The following is a 17040-nucleotide window of genomic DNA, read 5'->3' as shown; positions in this document are numbered from 1 at the left end:
CACGTCCGTGAGGTCCGGGGAAACGCGAATGGCCGCGCGGGATTAGCCGAGTGGTCTAGGGCGCTGCAGTCATGGACTGTGCGGCTGGTCCTGGGGGAGGTTCGAGTCCCCCCTAGGGCATGGGTGTGTGTGTTTGTCCTTAGGATAATTTTGGTTACGTAGTGTGTAAGCTTAGGGGCTGATGACCTTAGCAGTTAAGTCCCATAAGGTTTCACACATTTAGAACATTTTTTTTTCTTTAAGCGAGTGGTCGTCTGAAGGCGCGGTATCCCCTACCCAACCCACAATCGACGCTTCCTCCACACTACGGGAATTACGCTGTTTCTGGCTCTGATCTGACCAATGCTAGAATGCGCTGCTGCAGTGTGGGGGAACGTAGCCGATACACATATATGTCGGCTCCAAGGGGTGCAAGGGAGAGCTCTGCGACTCGCCTTGCACCTACCGCTACCCGACTAGTGCTTTGCATGAGGAAACAGGGATCCCCATGATAAGGGGCAGTCTGACAGTAGGTTCATTTCAAGCCTGCACCGACAACGGACCACGAGATGGCCCGACCTGCTTCGGCAGTGAGTTTAACAGAAACGCCAAGAGGAAATACACGGAGGAAACGCAAGAACAGTTGGAAAAACACAGCTTGCAGGAACAAAAACAGCTGTCGTTTAAACCGTCGGCACACGGGCCTTGCTATCGAAAGTTAACGTTGCGCGTGACAAGTTCAACGTGCTGCTGAACGCTCAGGAAGGATGCGACTTGTGCATACGGTACGTGGGCCCCAACGTGGTATACGCGATCGCAGCGCCCTCCAGCGGCAGTTGAGGGATGCTTCTAGTTCGTAAATCACACTGTTTACTCAACGGGCGCGCATAAATTCCCACGTTAGCTCTATTAAAACGCACATTTCCTGCATCGTCCACAAAAAGGAAAGTACCATATCCAATCAATAAGGACAGAGACTTATAAAAGTTCCATTACAAACAGCGGAGTACAAATTTGGAATACTTCTCCGCATAAGATAAACATTATTTCATCAGTTACACATTTTAGTAAAACCCCAAGGTCAGTCTTACTTGATCACTGTTCCTACCCAGTAGCAGAAACTTTGCAACATGTGAATTACGAAGCATAAAAGAAAAAGGAACAAAATATCTTTATACAAGTAGCGCAAGCTGTCCTGTAGATTAAGCCAATAAAGTCACCCCTCAAAAAAAGGTGAGTTTATATTTACATAGCATCAAATATGATAGCATATACTTATATTAAACTAATAATAAAGTATCAGAACCTTATAAAAACACGAATGTTAGGAAAAAAAGTTTTGGAAGTGTTAATACGCGAACCACCGCCGCCACAAAGAAACAAAGATTCACGAGTGGAAAGAGACGCTACTCATTACATTAAACCAAATAGACGCTCGTTTCATTTAATCATATTGTGTTACCCCTTGCTATAAACGTGAATCGTAGATAATTATGTTACTAATTGAAATTTAATTATAACAAATTGTACCAAGAAAATGCGTTTTGGGTGGATCTTCAGTGTGTCGGCGTCTTCAAATAGCCTATTCTCATAATACGCAAGTTACAATAATTCTTTTGCCACGAATATGAAGTTTCTCGTTATTTTACTGGAACGAGTCGCACAACTAACAACGGGTTTTCCTGTGACTCTCAAGTAGCTGGTGCTCAGAAACGGCATATACACATATAGGCTTGAAATGAATGCCAATATGGCGCCTCACAACTCTGTACTGAAGGGAGACGGCGTGCGTGTGACGTAGGTGGCGTTGTGCCATCTCATTGGTCAACGCTCAGACGCACGCTCAGAATACCTGACATGCCAGATATTGGTCTGCACGTTCGGAGAGACTCACGAACATGCTATTCCACGCTATGACGTCAGAAACTCGGCACGCTCAACGTTCGGATGCACGGTCCGTATGCCGACGGGCTTAGGAAAAGAGCAGGTGCGTCTCCTGTCGCATTTCAGTTGCTGGTCACTTAAAATCAGCCGCTGCCAGAGAGTACCTTGCGGCGACCACTTGGTACACTGCTCCGAGCTACACATTAAGAGCATTTCTCAAGTGCCGTGTCGTGATCGTGTTGTAATATCTCTTTATATTCGATGAATTATTCTGATACAATGCTACCCTTGAATGACGTTTACTAATTTTCTATCTTCATAGTCGTAGAATCCATGCGCAAAGTAGTTTCATACAATAGCTATGCCATGAGCGTATAATTATTCATGTAGTACTCTCTCTGGTGGTGGTAAAAAAAAAAAAGAGCTTCCGAGATTATCTTTGTGCCGATTAGCCTGAGCATTGTTTGAAGAATTGTAATCTGAATACTGAGATTTATGACAAAAGATAACTGATACGAAATTGTACAATTAAAAGGGATATATATATATATATATATATATATATATATATATATATATATATATATATATATATATTGCTCCTTCATACAAAAGGTGTGTATTTGACATTTGAGAATTTATGATATTCATCGATATATTGCGTAGTTATTAATCAGAAGGGAAGGATACGAACCTGCATTTAATAATCCAAGAGCTCCATTACTTCTTCGGAAGGTTAAATTTGATCAAAGTCAAATATCCGCTTGATCTGAGGTTTCCCGGCTGATTATACAACGGTTTCGCGACTGATTATACAACGCTCCCAAAAATACGAGGCATTTTATTTGTACAGATTAGCAGACTGCCGCAAAGCACGAGACTGCAGAGATGAAGAATCATCGCCTGATTACATTCTAACAAGTAAAATTTCTGAATCATTTTGAGTCACTGGGCTATGACTGTATTTCCTATTATGAATGATTGATTGCTCGAGCGAATTGAGAACTACGTAATTACATAGAGCGGAGGAAAAATTACAGTGTGTTACTTATAACCGAGCGGTAGCCGGCGGCCGATGTGGCAACACTGCAGCGCCAACTGACAGACGTTAACTATCATGTAATTTTAAACGGAACTATAGCGTCTACACTACAGTAGCTGTAGCGGTAGTAGTGGTAGTGGCGTTTGTTGTCGGTTGTGTGCTGCAGCAAGCGGTCTCTGCTGCACGTGGGCGAGGACTGCGTGGTGCCGTTCAGCGTGTCGCTGGCGCTGCCGCGGTCGGCGCCGTACGCCCCCGCGCTGGTGCAGCTGCTGCTGAGGGCGCAGCAGAGCGGCCTCGTCGCGCTCGCAGTCCGCGACGTCGAGTGGCAGCACGTGCGCTCCAGCTCCGGGCGCCTGCTCGCCGTGCGTACGCCCACACAGTAGCCCAGCCACGTCCTCACCAGCGAAAGCCACATTCACGGTTTACCGCCCCTAGGTTGAACTTGTCGGCCACGGGAATCTTTGTGATATAGCTACATTACGAAAATTACTTTTAGAGCAGTTTTCAAATTAAAAGTTTACGAGGGTCACTCCAAAAGAAATACACACTTTTTTTAACCCATGTTTTATTCTACATGTCTGAAAGTTTTACAGTGTGTAGATACACCCTTTAGGAACAATATTTTCATTTCTCCACATAATTTGCATCCCTCTCAACTGCCTTACGCCACTCTGGAACCAGCGGCTGTTTGTCCACACAGTAAAATTCTGCACCAACCTGTTGGAGCCACTGTTTGGCAGGGTGCACAAGGGAGTCATCGTCTTCAAACCTTGTTCCACGAAGAGAGTCTGTCAGTTTCTCAAAGAGATGATAGTCACATGGAGTCAGGTAAGGACTGTAAAGCCGGGTTTACACGCGCAAAGAAAGTATCGCCACAAGTCAAGTCATTTCTGGAGTGGCACTGTGAGCTACAGTTCACATAGGACGCCACAAATTCTTCGTAATTGCGCAAAATGGCGTCACCTGTCTCAGTTGAAATTATTCGGGCCTATGCTAATGTTGTAGCGCAAATTGTGGCATTAGAACTGAGCGAAGAGTTAACAACAAAGGAAAGGAAACGCAAATGGATCCGTAACTGGATATCACGCAGATATTATATGGGAGCAACAAATACGCTCATAAAATAATTAACATTCGAAGATGAAAATTCATTCGTAAACCATTTTCGGATGTCGAAGAGAATTTCGAGTACTTGTTGAGCTGTGTATCAAGCTCTATTCAAAGATCGGATACACACATGAGAGATGCAATCCCAGTTCGTGTGAAACTTCAAGTAACTCTCCGATATTCGGCAAGTGGTGATTCCGTGTCATCTCTCCAGTACACCTACCGTGTCCCGAAAAATACTATTTCAGTATTCTTGTGCGAAGTGCTGGATGCTACGTACGATGCCCTTAACTCTCATTTGAAGGTAAGTGATAAAACAGCCCCTTTGCTGTTCTCAACAGTGAAAGTAAATTGATTTTTCACCGAATTGAAATTTTCTCCACTCGTTAAGTAGCCGTATGTACTATATATATGTCTCTCTTGACCACTTTTTCGACATATTAATAGCAAACGCGCAAACAAAAGCACTATCTGCGAACGAATACGCACTAGAAAGGTTTGAATCCAGCCACGAGGTAGCAATCGAATGACGTTATTCGATTGTGGAGAAGGCAAAATGGCGCAACAAAGTAGAACCAAGTTTAACATTTTGTGGCGTGACAAAAGTTGCGCTTCTTAAATGGCGCCACCGAAAACTAGAAGTTCACACATGAAAAATGATGGAGCCATGTTTCATCACCTGTCACAATTCTTCCAAGAAATTCACCTCCACCATTCTCGTACTGTTCCAAAGGTTCGCTGAATACCGTTTTTCTTGTTTCTTTGTGAGCCACTGTCAACATCCAGGGAACCCAGCTGGCACAAACGCTTTTTAACGCCAACACTTCAGTATTCTGCAAATATTTGCTTCCCCTATCCCAACGTAGCGTGACAATTCGTTCACTGTGATGTGTCTGTCAGCAGTCACCAATTCATTAACTCTCTGCACATTTTCTGGAGTGTGTGCAGTACGAGGCCTGCCTCTGCGGGGACAATCCTCAGTATTGCCGTGCCCACTTTCATCACCTAACCTGCTTGCCCAATGACTAACTGTACTGCGATCGATAGCAGCATCTCCATACACCTTTTTCAATCTCTTGTGGATGTTTCCCAATGTCTAGTTTTCACAGCACAGGAATTCTATGAGTGCTTGTTGCTTCTGACGAACTTCAAGTGTAGCAGCCTTCTTGAAGATATGCTGTGACAGCGCCACTCACGGGAACAGGTTGAACTAAGTTTGAAAACATGCGGAAGGATGTATCTACACATTGTAAAACTTTCACACATCCAGATTGAAAACTGTATTTTTACAAAAATAGTGTGCATTTCTTTTGGAGTGACCCTCGTAGAATCAGCAAGTAATGTGTATTACATCAGTTGTAGAAACTTTTGCTACTCGGTTACAGTGCCTGACAAAGAAAGTGAAGCATCCAGAACGGGTTAAGAAACAAAAGGCAAACTTCTGTCGTGGTCTTCTGTCCAGACTCGTTTGATACAGCTCTCAATGCTACTCTATCCTGTGCAAGCTTCTTCATCTCCTAATAACTACTGCAACCTACATCTTCTGAATCTGCTTAGTGTATTCATCTATTGGTATCCCTCTACGATTTTTACCCTCCACGCTTCCCTCCAATACTAAATTCGTGATCCTTTGATGCCTCACAACGTGCCCTGCCAAGCGATCGCTTCTTCTAGTCAAGTTGTGCCACAAATTTCTCTTCTCCCCAGTTCTATTCAGTACCACCTCATTAGTTATGTGATCTACCCATCTAATCTCCAGCATTCTTCTGTACCATCACATTTAGAAACCTTCTATTCTCTGCTTGTCTAAACCGTTTATTGTCCTTGTTGCACTTTCATGCATGGCTACATACAAATATTTTCAGAAAAGACTTCCTGACGCTTAAATCTATACTCGATGTTAACAAATTCCTCTTCTTCAGAAACGCTTTCCTTGCCATAGCTAGTCTACATTTCATGTCCACTCTACTTTGAGCATCGTCAGTTACTTTACTACTCAAATAGTAAAATTCGTCTATTACTTTAAGTGTCTCATTTCCTGATCTAATTCCCTTATCATCAGCTGATTTAATTCGACTACATTTCATTATACTCGTTTTGCTTTTGTTGATGTTCATCTTATATCCTGCTTTCAAGACACTGTATCTTCCGTTCAACTGCTCTTCCATGTCCTTTGCAGAATTACAATGTCGTCAGCAAACCTCAAGCCTTTGTTTCTTCTCCCTTCTTTTTAATTCCTACTCAGAATGTTTCTTTTGTTTCCTTTACAGCTTGTTCAATGCACAGACTGAATAACGTCGGCGATAGACTACAACTTGTCTCACTCCATTCTCAACCACTGCTTCCCTTCATGCCCCTCGACTCTTATAACTCCCATTTAATTTCTGCGCAAATTGTAAATACCCTTTTCCATCGTCTTCATAATTTGAAAGAGAGTATTCCAGTCAACACTGTCAAAAGCTTTCTGTATGACTACAAATGCTAGAAAAGTAGTTTTGCCTTTCCTTAACCTAGCGTCTAAGATAAGTCATAGGGTCAGTATTTCCTCGTGTGCTCCAAACTAACCTTCCCCAAGGTCAGCTTCTACCAGTTCTTCCATTCGTCCGTAAAGAATTAGTGATAGTATTTTTCAACTGATAGTTAGGCAGTTTTCACACCTGTCAACACCTGCTTTCTTTGGGATTGGAATTATTATATCCTTCTTGAAGCCTAAGGCTACTTCGCCTGTCTCATACATCTTGCTCACCAGACAGAAGAGTTTTGTCATGGATGGCTGTTCCACGGCTATCAGCAGTTCCAATGGAATGTTGTCTACTACCGGGGCCTTGTTTCGACTTACCTCTTCCAGTGCTGTGTCAAATTCTTCACGCTGTATCATATCTCCCAATCCATTTTCATCTAAGTCATCTTGCATTTTCATAACATTGCCCCCAAACTTCTATGGCATGTTATTTTATTGATTACAAGATGGAGTCAAATTTACAAAGAACTTGACAGTATGACATTGCACTCCCTCTGGCATGGATGCACGCACCGATTCGGTTCGGAAAAGTGTTGTAGAGCGGTTGTGTCCTCTCCTGAGGCAAGCTGGCTCATCACTGTTGCATGTATGTTCCTCGATATTCTTGATACAGGAACTGGGTCGGAGTTGACATCCGAGCTGCTCCCATATATGTTCTACCAGGAACAAATCTGGGCTACTTGCTGGCCAGACAAGTACCTCAACATCACGCATTCAGTCCGTAGAGACATGTGTCATTTGTGAACGAGCATTGTCTTGTTGAAAAATAGTTCCACGGTACAGTCGGACGAGAAGGAACACATGACGCAGGATTTTCATGATGCACTCTCAGAGTCACTACCAGTCTTGGCCTGATATCATAGCCGCTGGCTCCCCGCACTATAACACCAGAAGTAAACCACTGTGCGTCTCCAAGGCATTTTAAGTTCCCCGCAATACTTGCCGCCGATGGTCATTCAGGGTAGTGCAGAATCGAGATTTCTCGTCGAACACAGTGCGACGCCATCATCGGCCGTGACTGTTTTCTAGTTATGGTACCTCTCCAAAATCTGCCATTTGTCTTACGATGTTAATGGCAGCCTGTGCTTGGGACAGTAAGTCTCTACTCTCGCTGCTGCTAGTACATGATCTGTGATGCCGGAAGACACAATGTTGCTGAGCGTTCATTACTTGTTCTCGAATGGGAAGCATAGATTTGAAGGGGTGAACATGTGCTTGGTGCAAAATACACTGATTGTTCCTGGTAACTGTCAGACGAGGTCGAACGGACCCCGCTCTCACATTTCCATGCAGTCATATATCGGGCCACTGTCACATCCTAACATAACTTTTCCCCCTCCAAACCTAGATATTCCTGGATTCTACCAACTGGCCAAATGTAGAGCCACAATGAGACACTTTTCAAACTCTTTGATGCTCAGATAACGCTGTCTCAAACAATTACTCGACATGACGCTGTTAACGTCCCCTATGTATCCTACCGGGTCTGATAACAACGCTAAACACGAATAGCACAAGTAAACTCTGGTGGCACTTCTACCTGTCACAGAGAATAACAAATCTAAGCATTCACGCTCCCTCCCATGTTGCCTGACATTAGCGCTTAACTTCTAAAATTTTTGGTGCCGAAACACACATCCTCAACCATGCAAACCCGTTTCCCCCATCCTCCTCCCGCCATAAAATCACACGTTTAGGTTTTTGAAAACGTGAGAAACCATTTTTCACAAAATACTCTTCTCAAACTCAGGTTTTTGAAACACAATTTCTTATAAAGAAAACAATAAAAACATAAGATTTAATTTAAACAACAGTGTCCCTCTACTTCCTAGTTCTACGCGACACATACTGGTGCAAGTTAGTAGTCTTCGTGACTATGACGTCATGTTTTCAACTACTGTCAACCACAACTTTCAAACAGTTGCATTGTAGGTGCTCGGTGAACGTGTGTCCAGTATTAATTAATAAAGTATTTAGCAATGAATAACGATGAAGGTATTTCTGGCCCTTCGGGATCACGTACAATTCTGAAGAGTTAGGAAAACAATCCTCGTTGTCACGTGGGACATGGAGTTAAGTGCCTGATAAATGATTTATGTGTCATTTGTCTCTACTCATTCAGTTGTATTACAACTAGACTGATTCAAGCTCATATTCACTATTACAAATAAGCAACACATAATGCAAGACGTCGCTACGCTACTAGATCGCTGAGATTGCTGGTAGTCGTAAACAAAAGAGTGTCTATATGACGGTTACCGATATGTCCCGATATAACGAAGCGTAGCTAGTCTTAGAGATACTGTACACACAAACGCGCGCGCACACACATACACACACACACACACACACACACACACACACACGTACCAAAGAACAGACACCATTCTTTCTTGATGCAATAATTTACCAACAGCTGTATGTACTGTAGAAATTTATTTTATGAACTTCTTATGTGCTACCAGTTTCGGCATTACATTGATGCCATCTTCAGACCCCACACGTCATAGTCGCTATACGCGAAAGGAGCCATATAACTGGATCCGTGAATCAAATCGCTACACAACAGCTCTTGGTGGCCAGGCCTCATAGAGAATTTCAGTGTACTCTTTCCACATATCCTCTCTCTCTTCTGCATTTAACGGTAGAACCCCTATTGCACTCTTAATATAACTGCCGTTGTTTTTAATTTTACCGATGGTTGTTTTCAGCTTTCTATATGCCGAGATAATCCTTCCGACAATCATTTCGTTTGCGATGTCTTCGCATTTTTCATGTGGCTATTTCGTCTTAGCTCCTTTGCGCTTCCTATTGATTTCTTTCTTAAGTGACTTGTTTTTCTGCATTCCTAAATTTTACTGAACATATTTGCACTTCCTTCTGTCGCCTATAAACTGATGTATTTCTTCTGTTACCCATGGTTTGCTCGCACCTACTTTCCTTCTACTATGTTTTTCTTTCCAGTCTCTGTTATTTCCCGTCGGGCGGAGTGGCCGAGCGGTTCTAGGAGCTTCAGTCTGGAACCGCTCGACCGATACGGTCGCAGGTTCGAATCCTGCCTCGGGCATGGATGTATGTGATGTACTTAGGTTAGTTGGGTTTAAGTAGTTCTAAGTTCTAGGGGACTTATGACCTCAGATGTTCAGTCCCATAGTGCTCAGAGCCATTTGAACCATTTTGTTATTTCCCTTTTTATGGAAGTCCATTCCTCTTCAAATGAACTGCCTACTGATTTAATCGTTGCCGCAGTATCTTTAGCCTCAGAGAACTTGTAGCACATCTCTTCATTCCTAAGTAATGCCGTACCCCACTTCTTTGCTAGTCCTTTAAATTTCAGCCGACTGCTCATCATTAGTCAGTTGTGATCTCGCTCTATATCTGCTCCTGGGTACGTCTTACAATCCAGTATCTACTTTCCGAATCTCTGCCTGATCATGACGTAATCTAACTGGAATATTCCCGTACCTTCCGGCGTTTCCCAAATTTACCTCCTGTTGTGAATATTGAACAGAGTATTCGCAATTATTAGCTAAAATTTATTGCAGAACTCAGTTAGGTTTTCTCCTCTCATTCTTACTACTATGCCCATATTCTGCCTAAATCCTTTCTTCTACTCCTTGCGCTACAACCGCATTCGAAACTGCCTTGACTATTCGATTTTTATCTCCATTTACATATTGAATTACCCTTTCAATATTCTCATATACTTTTTCTTTCCCTTCATACTCTGCTTGCGACTTCGGAATATATACCTGAACTATTATTATCGGTGTTGGGAACAACCCCATCACTGTACTGTTCACAGTAATTCAATCTCTGCTCTAACTTCCTATTCATAATGAATCCTACTCCCGTTATACTATTTTCTGCTGTTGTTGATAATATCCTACACTCCTCTGACAAGAAATCCCTGTCCTCTTTCCATTTGACTTCACCGACCCCATTATATCTTGATTGTGATGTAGTATTTCCCTTTTTAGATTTTCTATCTTCCCTGCCGTGTTTAAACTTCTCAGATTCCTCGCCCCGTCACTTAGAACGTTATCCTTTCATCGGTTATTCAATCTTTTCCTCCATTTCCTTATGGTCACCTTCCTCTTGTTAGTCCCCTCCCGGAATTCCGAATGGGGGACTAGGCTGGAATCTTTTGCCAATGGAGAGATCATCATGGCACTTTTCAATTACGTGCCACGTGTCCTGTGGATACACATTATGTTTTTTTCTGATTCACTGGTTTCCATTGCCTCACCATCCCGAGGCCGGTGATCCTTGCTTATTCTTCCACCTTTTAGACGCAGTTTTCCCACGAAGGGCACGAGAGGGTCCTGAACCTCAGTCCGCTTCTTCACCAACTTGAAAAGGCTTCTTATGCCGGAAGTCTTCGGGCATAACACTGATGACTTTTATTCAAGATTTAACCGGGGACCCAGGACGTTTTGATTGCTAATCAAAGATGCTACCCATTGTTTTTAAATCTCCGACCCGATCGGGCATCGAACCCAGTGCTCCACTACGGCAGTCAGCCACGGTTACTACTTTTTTCCCTTTTTTCCTCGTTTTCTTCGTCATTATTCTCGTCATTTGGTTTGGGCGAATGTTATCTGACCCCTCTTCAAGCCATTGACAGAGAGGTACGCAGTATACCACTGACGATGGGTTACACACCCAGATACCGGTTTGGCAAATTAACATTTCAAGTGCGGCTCACGGTGTTTAGAGAACCCCGCTTGTAAATACCTTAAAGCTCCGGAGAACGAAGCGTTCAAGATTTTTGAAGTTTAGCACTCCTGAGCAAAACAACATCAGACGAATTCATTCATTCCCTGAGGACAAATTTAAAGAAAGTTGTAGTAATTTTCCGCAAACAGTCGCCACCATTTCTTGCCTCAAGATGTAGTGCACGTGCGACTTCCAGAAAATACACGATGACGAGTCAAATGAAAACCCCAATCATTTCTCTACATATGGCGCGCAGTTGAACCACTTTTCAGTATGTAGTATTAACTCCCAGACTAACTCAGTACTGGTTCTCTGGTACATACAAAGTGGCTGGATACTCATCGAAAAGACTCGTCCCACTCAGTATTTGATTGAGCGTCCAGTCATACGGAAATCACTCTTCTGGTCTCTCCGGGTGTTCAGTCACCTTGGACTATCAGATGATTTTCGGCTCCCCCCACGAACCATGGACCTTACCGTTGGTGGGGAGGCTTGCGTGCCTCATCGATACAGATAGCCGTGCCGTAGGTGCAACCACAACGGAGGGGTATCTGTTTAGAGGCCTTTTCAGTAGTTGCAGGGGCAACAGTCTGGATGATTGACTGATCTGGCCTTGTAACACTAACCAAAACGGCCTTGCTGTGCTGGTACTGCGAACGGCTGAAAGCAAGGGTAAACTACGGCCGTAATCTTTCCCGAGGGCATGCAGCTTTACTGTATGATTAAATGATGATGGCGTCCTCTTGGGTAAAATATTCCGGAGGTAAAATAGCCCCCCATTCGGATCTCCGGGCGGGGACTACTCAAGAGGATGTCATTATCAGGAGAAAGAAAACTGGCGTTCTACGGATCGGAGCGTGGAATGTCAGATCCCTTAATCGGGCAGGTAGGTTAGAAAATTTAAAAAGGGAAATGGATAGGTTAAAGTTAGATATAGTGGGAATTAGTGAAGTTCGGTGGCAGGAGAAACAAGACTTCTGGTCAGGTGACTACAGGGTTATAAACACAAAATCAATTAGGGGTAATGCAGGAGTAGGTTTAATAACGAATAGGAAAATAGGAAAACGGGTAAGCTACTACAAACAGCATAGTGAACGCATTATTGTGGCCAAGATAGATACGAAGCCCACACCTACTACAGTAGTACAAGTTTATATGCCAACTAGCTCTGCAGATGACGAAGAAATTGAAGAAATGTATGATCAAATAAAAGAAATTATTCAGATAGTGAAGGGAGATGAAAATTTAATAGTCATCGGTTACTGGAATTCGGTAGTAGGGAAAGGGAGAGAAGGAAACGTAGTAGGTGAATATGGACTAGGGCAAAGAAATGAAAGAGGAAGCCGCCTGGTAGAATTTTGCACAGAGCACAACTTAATCATAGGTAACACTTGGTTCAAGAATCATAAAAGAAGGCTGTATACATGGAAGAACCCTGGAGATACTAAAAGGTATCAGATAGATTATATAATGGTAAGACAGAGATTTAGGAACCAGGTTTTAAACTGTAAGACATTTCCAGGGGCAGATGTGGACTCTGACCATAATCTATTGGTTATGACCTGTAGATTAAAACTGAAGAAACTGCAAAAAGGTGGGAATTGAAGGAGATGGGACCTGGATAAACTGAAAGAACCAGAGGTTGTACAGAGTTTCAGGGAGAGCATAAGGGAGCAATTGACAGGAATGTGGGAAAGAAATACAGTAGAAGAAGAATGGGTAGCTTTAAGGGATGAAGTAGTGAAGGCAGCAGAGGATCAAGTAGGTAAAAAGACGAGGGCTAGTAGAAATCCTTGGGTGACAGAAGAAATATTGAATTTAATTGATGAAAGGATAAAATATAAAAATGCAGTAAATGAAGCAGGCAAAAAGGAATACAGACGTCTCAAAAATGAGATCGACAGGAAGTGCAAAATGGCTAAGCAGGGATGGCTAGAGGACAAATGTAAGGATGTAGAGGCTTATCTCACTAGGGGTAAGATAGATACTGCCTACAGGAAAATTAAAGAGACCTTTGGACATAGAAGAACCACTTGTATGAACATCAAGAGCTCGGATGGAAACCCAGTTCTAAGCAAAGAAGATAAAGCAGAAAGGGGGAAGGAGTATATAGAGGGTCTGTACAAGGGCGATATACTTGAAGACAATATTATGGAATTGGAAGACGATGTAGATGAAGATGAAATGGGAGATACGATACTGCGTGTAGAGTCTGACAGAGCACTGAAAGACCTGAGTCGAAACAAGGCCCCCGGAGTAGATAACATTCCATTAGAATTACTGACAGCCTTGGGAGAGCCAGTCCTTACAAAACTCTACCATCTGGTGAGCAAGATGTATGAGACAGGCGAAATACCCTCAGACTTCAAGAAGAATATAATAATTCCAATCCCAAAGAAAGCAGGTGTTGACATATGTGAAAATTACCGAACCATCAGTTTAATAAGCCACAGCTGCAAAATACTAACACGAATTCTTTACAGACGAATGGAAAAACTAGTAGAAGCTGACCTCGGGGAAGATCAGTTTGGCTTCCGTAGAAATGTTGGAACACGTAAGGCAATACTGACCTTACGACTTATCTTAGAAGAAAGATTAAGGAAAGGCAAAACTACGTTTCTAGCATTTGTAGACTTAGAGAAAGCTTTTGACAATGTGACTGGAATACTCTCCTTCAAATTCTGAAGGTGGCAGGGGTAAAATACAGTGAGCGAAAGGCTATTTACAATTTGTACAGAAACCAGATGGCACTTATAAGAGTCGAGGGGCATGAAAAAGAAAAATTTGGAGTAGGTATTAAAATCCATGGAGAAGAAATAAAAACTTTGAGGTTTGCCGATGACATCGTAATTCTGTCAGAGACAGCAAAGGACTTGGAAGAGCAGTTGAACGGAATGGATAGTGTCTTGAAAGGAGGATATAAAATGAACATCAACAAAAGCAAAACGAGGATAATGGAATGTAGTCGAATTAAGTCGGGTGATGTTGAGGGTATTAGATTAGGAAATGAGACACTTAAAGTAGTAAAGGAGTTTGGCTATTTGGGGAGCAAAATAACTGATGATGTTCGAAGTAGAGAGGATATAAAATGTAGACTGGCAATGGCAAGGAAAGCGTTTCTGAAAAAGAGAAATTTGTTAACATCGAGTATAGATTTATGTGTCAGGAAGTCATTTCTGAAAGTATTTGTATGGAGAGTAGCCATGTATGGAAGTGAAACATGGACGATAAATAGTTTGGACAAGAAGAGAATAGAAGCTTTCGAAATGTGGTACTACAGAAGAATGCTGAAGATTAGATGGGTGGATCACATAACTAATGAGGAGGTATTGAATAGGATTGGGGAGAAGAGAAGTTTGTGGCACAACTTGACCAGAAGAAGGGATCGGTTGATAGGACATGTTCTGAGGCATCAAGGGATTACCAATTTAGTATTTTAGGGCAACGTGGAGAGTAAAAATCGTAGAGGGAGACCAAGAGATGAATACAGTAAGCAGATTCAGAACGACGTAGGTTTCAGTAGGTACTGGGAGATGAAGAAGTTTGCACAGGATAGAGTAGCATGGAGAGCTGCATCAAACCAGTCTCAGGACTGAAAACCACAACAACAACATGACAGTGGCCAAAAAATCTTGTAATTACAATGTGGACGGTGTCTAGAACAACAGTTCCTCTAGATCAGTGGTTTCCAACAGGTGGTCCGCGGTCCCCCATGGGTCCGCGAGCTATAGCAGAGAGGTCCGCAAAATGCTATTAGAAGAAAAGATATATTAAATATATTTCGTATGATAACAGATTTTTTGTTTTGGCCCCTCCCTGCATGAGCAGTTTTAAGCTCAATATTTTTTTCAATAATGTACATATCAATGTTTTTCTAAGTACCAAAAATAGAAAACGTATAAAAAGACTCGTAATTTTGCTTTTTTAGGTACTTGATACTGTGATATGACAAGGTACCAATCATGCTCGATGAGGGGGTCCTCGAGAAAAATTTGTTGGGAACCCCTGCTCTAGATAATTCCGGCCGCTCTCTCTTTCCAGAGGCACCTTCCAATGTGACAGACGCTTCAGTTACTACTTGTATTACTGACGGTTTAGTAAGAATAGCAACGTGACTCAACAGTCTAGATAGTGGTTACCAATTAGAATAGAACTGCAGGGTTTTCTTATTTAAATCCTGCGCTTACAACAAGAAAATGTAAGAGACGTCGTGTTCCTATTGAGAAATTGCTCTATTTTCGCACTTTTGCAGGCGGTGACCGGCACTATACTGAAGAGCCGCAGGGATGAGGAACACAAGCTGTCGCTGGACGACGTGCAGGGGACGTTTCTGCTGCTGGGTGCGGGCTTCGCAATGGGCGTGTTCGCGCTGGTGCTGGAGGGCGTGCACGCGTGCTGCCACCGGCTGCTCGGCAGCCACCGCAGCCCCCGACGCCCCCGCCCCCGCCCCCGCCCACGCTGCCCCACGTTGACGGTGACCAGCCCCCAGCCTGCCAGGAGCCTTTCTGCGGCCGACGCCTCGCCCTACTTGGCGTTCAGGAGGCGCGCTCCCGAGCTGCAGCGTCCGGGGCACCCGCTCAGAATTGCCAAGGGCTGCCGGTCCGCGTATCCGGACCTCTGCCGTCCCCCCGCTCCACCAGCAGCCAGTCCTCAGTAGACCAGGTGCTCAGAAGCGGACTGTAGTCCATTGTCTAAGGCATCAATAGTATCGAAACCTCAGCCATGAACATACTCTAAATCACAGTCATATGTCCAAGGTACCAAAACTTCAGAGGCAGCATCACGACCTGAGAATTCCCTGGTGAATAGATGCTCAGAAACGACCCACAGTCAAGCATCCAAAGCACCATTCGTCTAAAGGTGACATAAACAACCATACACTGATGAGCCTTCAAGTAATAACCACATCTTTAACACGACCTTAGTCCACTTTTGGAATGCTATACAAGATGGAGAAAAATTGTGTCACGAAATTTTAACCCTGGATAGCTGATGCCAGTAGGAACCAAAATTACTAATGTTGTGTAGGTCGATAATGCACAATTTTTAAACTAAGGGAACTTGACGCCACACGCTCCGATTGGCCGCGACGTTGCCCTGTAGCATGATGCTCTGGACAACGCTTGACCGCGAATGCTCTGCCTGCTGGAGATCGTGATGTATCCAAGGCGGCCCGCACGCTCGGTGGTACCGCGCCATCCTTCACTCTGGGGACCTGTGGGCGAATCCGCCAGGGCCCAGTCACATCCGTTGTAGATTCATGATAAGACGTTCCGTGAACAAACCCATCAATAGCTGTTAGTTCACGTACAGAAAGTTTTTTACGAATAGTGTCGGCCATGAAAAGAGCCGTCTTTGTAGCTAGGACATTGTTTACTTAAAGCAGGTGCTCGAACTGGCGACCCTCTGACGTGACACAAGCTTGGCAACGTCGAAAGGTGATTTGCCGAACAATTTCAAAGGTTCCTGGCATTGTCCTGATGTGAATGGGCATGTTGAAAGCGATCCATTAATTTCTCTTTGTTGCTAAGTGATTCGCTTCCGGGTGGGTGAAGTGGAACCCAGAAGAACCCCAACAGGAAAAAGTCCGGTGTGCGAGATCTGGTAACCGCGGGAGCCATGTCCTACGGGCACCTCTGTCAAGCCGTCGAAGTGTTCATTTAAATATCCGCGTATCACGCGACTGTTATGTGCGGGCGCCCATCATGCTGCAGAGACATGCGTATCTGTATGTCCAGAGGAACATCTTCCATCACGCCAGGTAGTTTCTTGCAAAAAGTGAAGGTAA

General features: G+C 43.6%; 1 protein-coding gene across 1 annotated transcript in view; it reads left to right on the top strand.

The window, feature by feature from the left end:
* LOC126358740 (ionotropic receptor 21a) overlaps positions 1-15909 on the top strand; it is a 227825-nt gene extending 211916 nt beyond the window's left edge. The window contains exons 10-11 of the mRNA XM_050007578.1: positions 3072-3267; positions 15505-15909. Of these exons, the coding sequence (XP_049863535.1) occupies positions 3072-3267; positions 15505-15909 (601 nt within the window). The remainder of the gene's footprint in view (positions 1-3071; positions 3268-15504) is intronic.
* The last annotated feature ends 1131 nt before the right edge of the window (positions 15910-17040 follow it).

Source organism: Schistocerca gregaria, chromosome 1, assembly GCF_023897955.1.
Source record: "Schistocerca gregaria isolate iqSchGreg1 chromosome 1, iqSchGreg1.2, whole genome shotgun sequence".
NCBI lineage: Eukaryota > Metazoa > Arthropoda > Insecta > Orthoptera > Acrididae > Schistocerca > Schistocerca gregaria.
The sequence above is the reverse complement of the archived record's forward strand: the minus strand, read 5'-3'. Positions and strand labels throughout refer to the sequence as shown.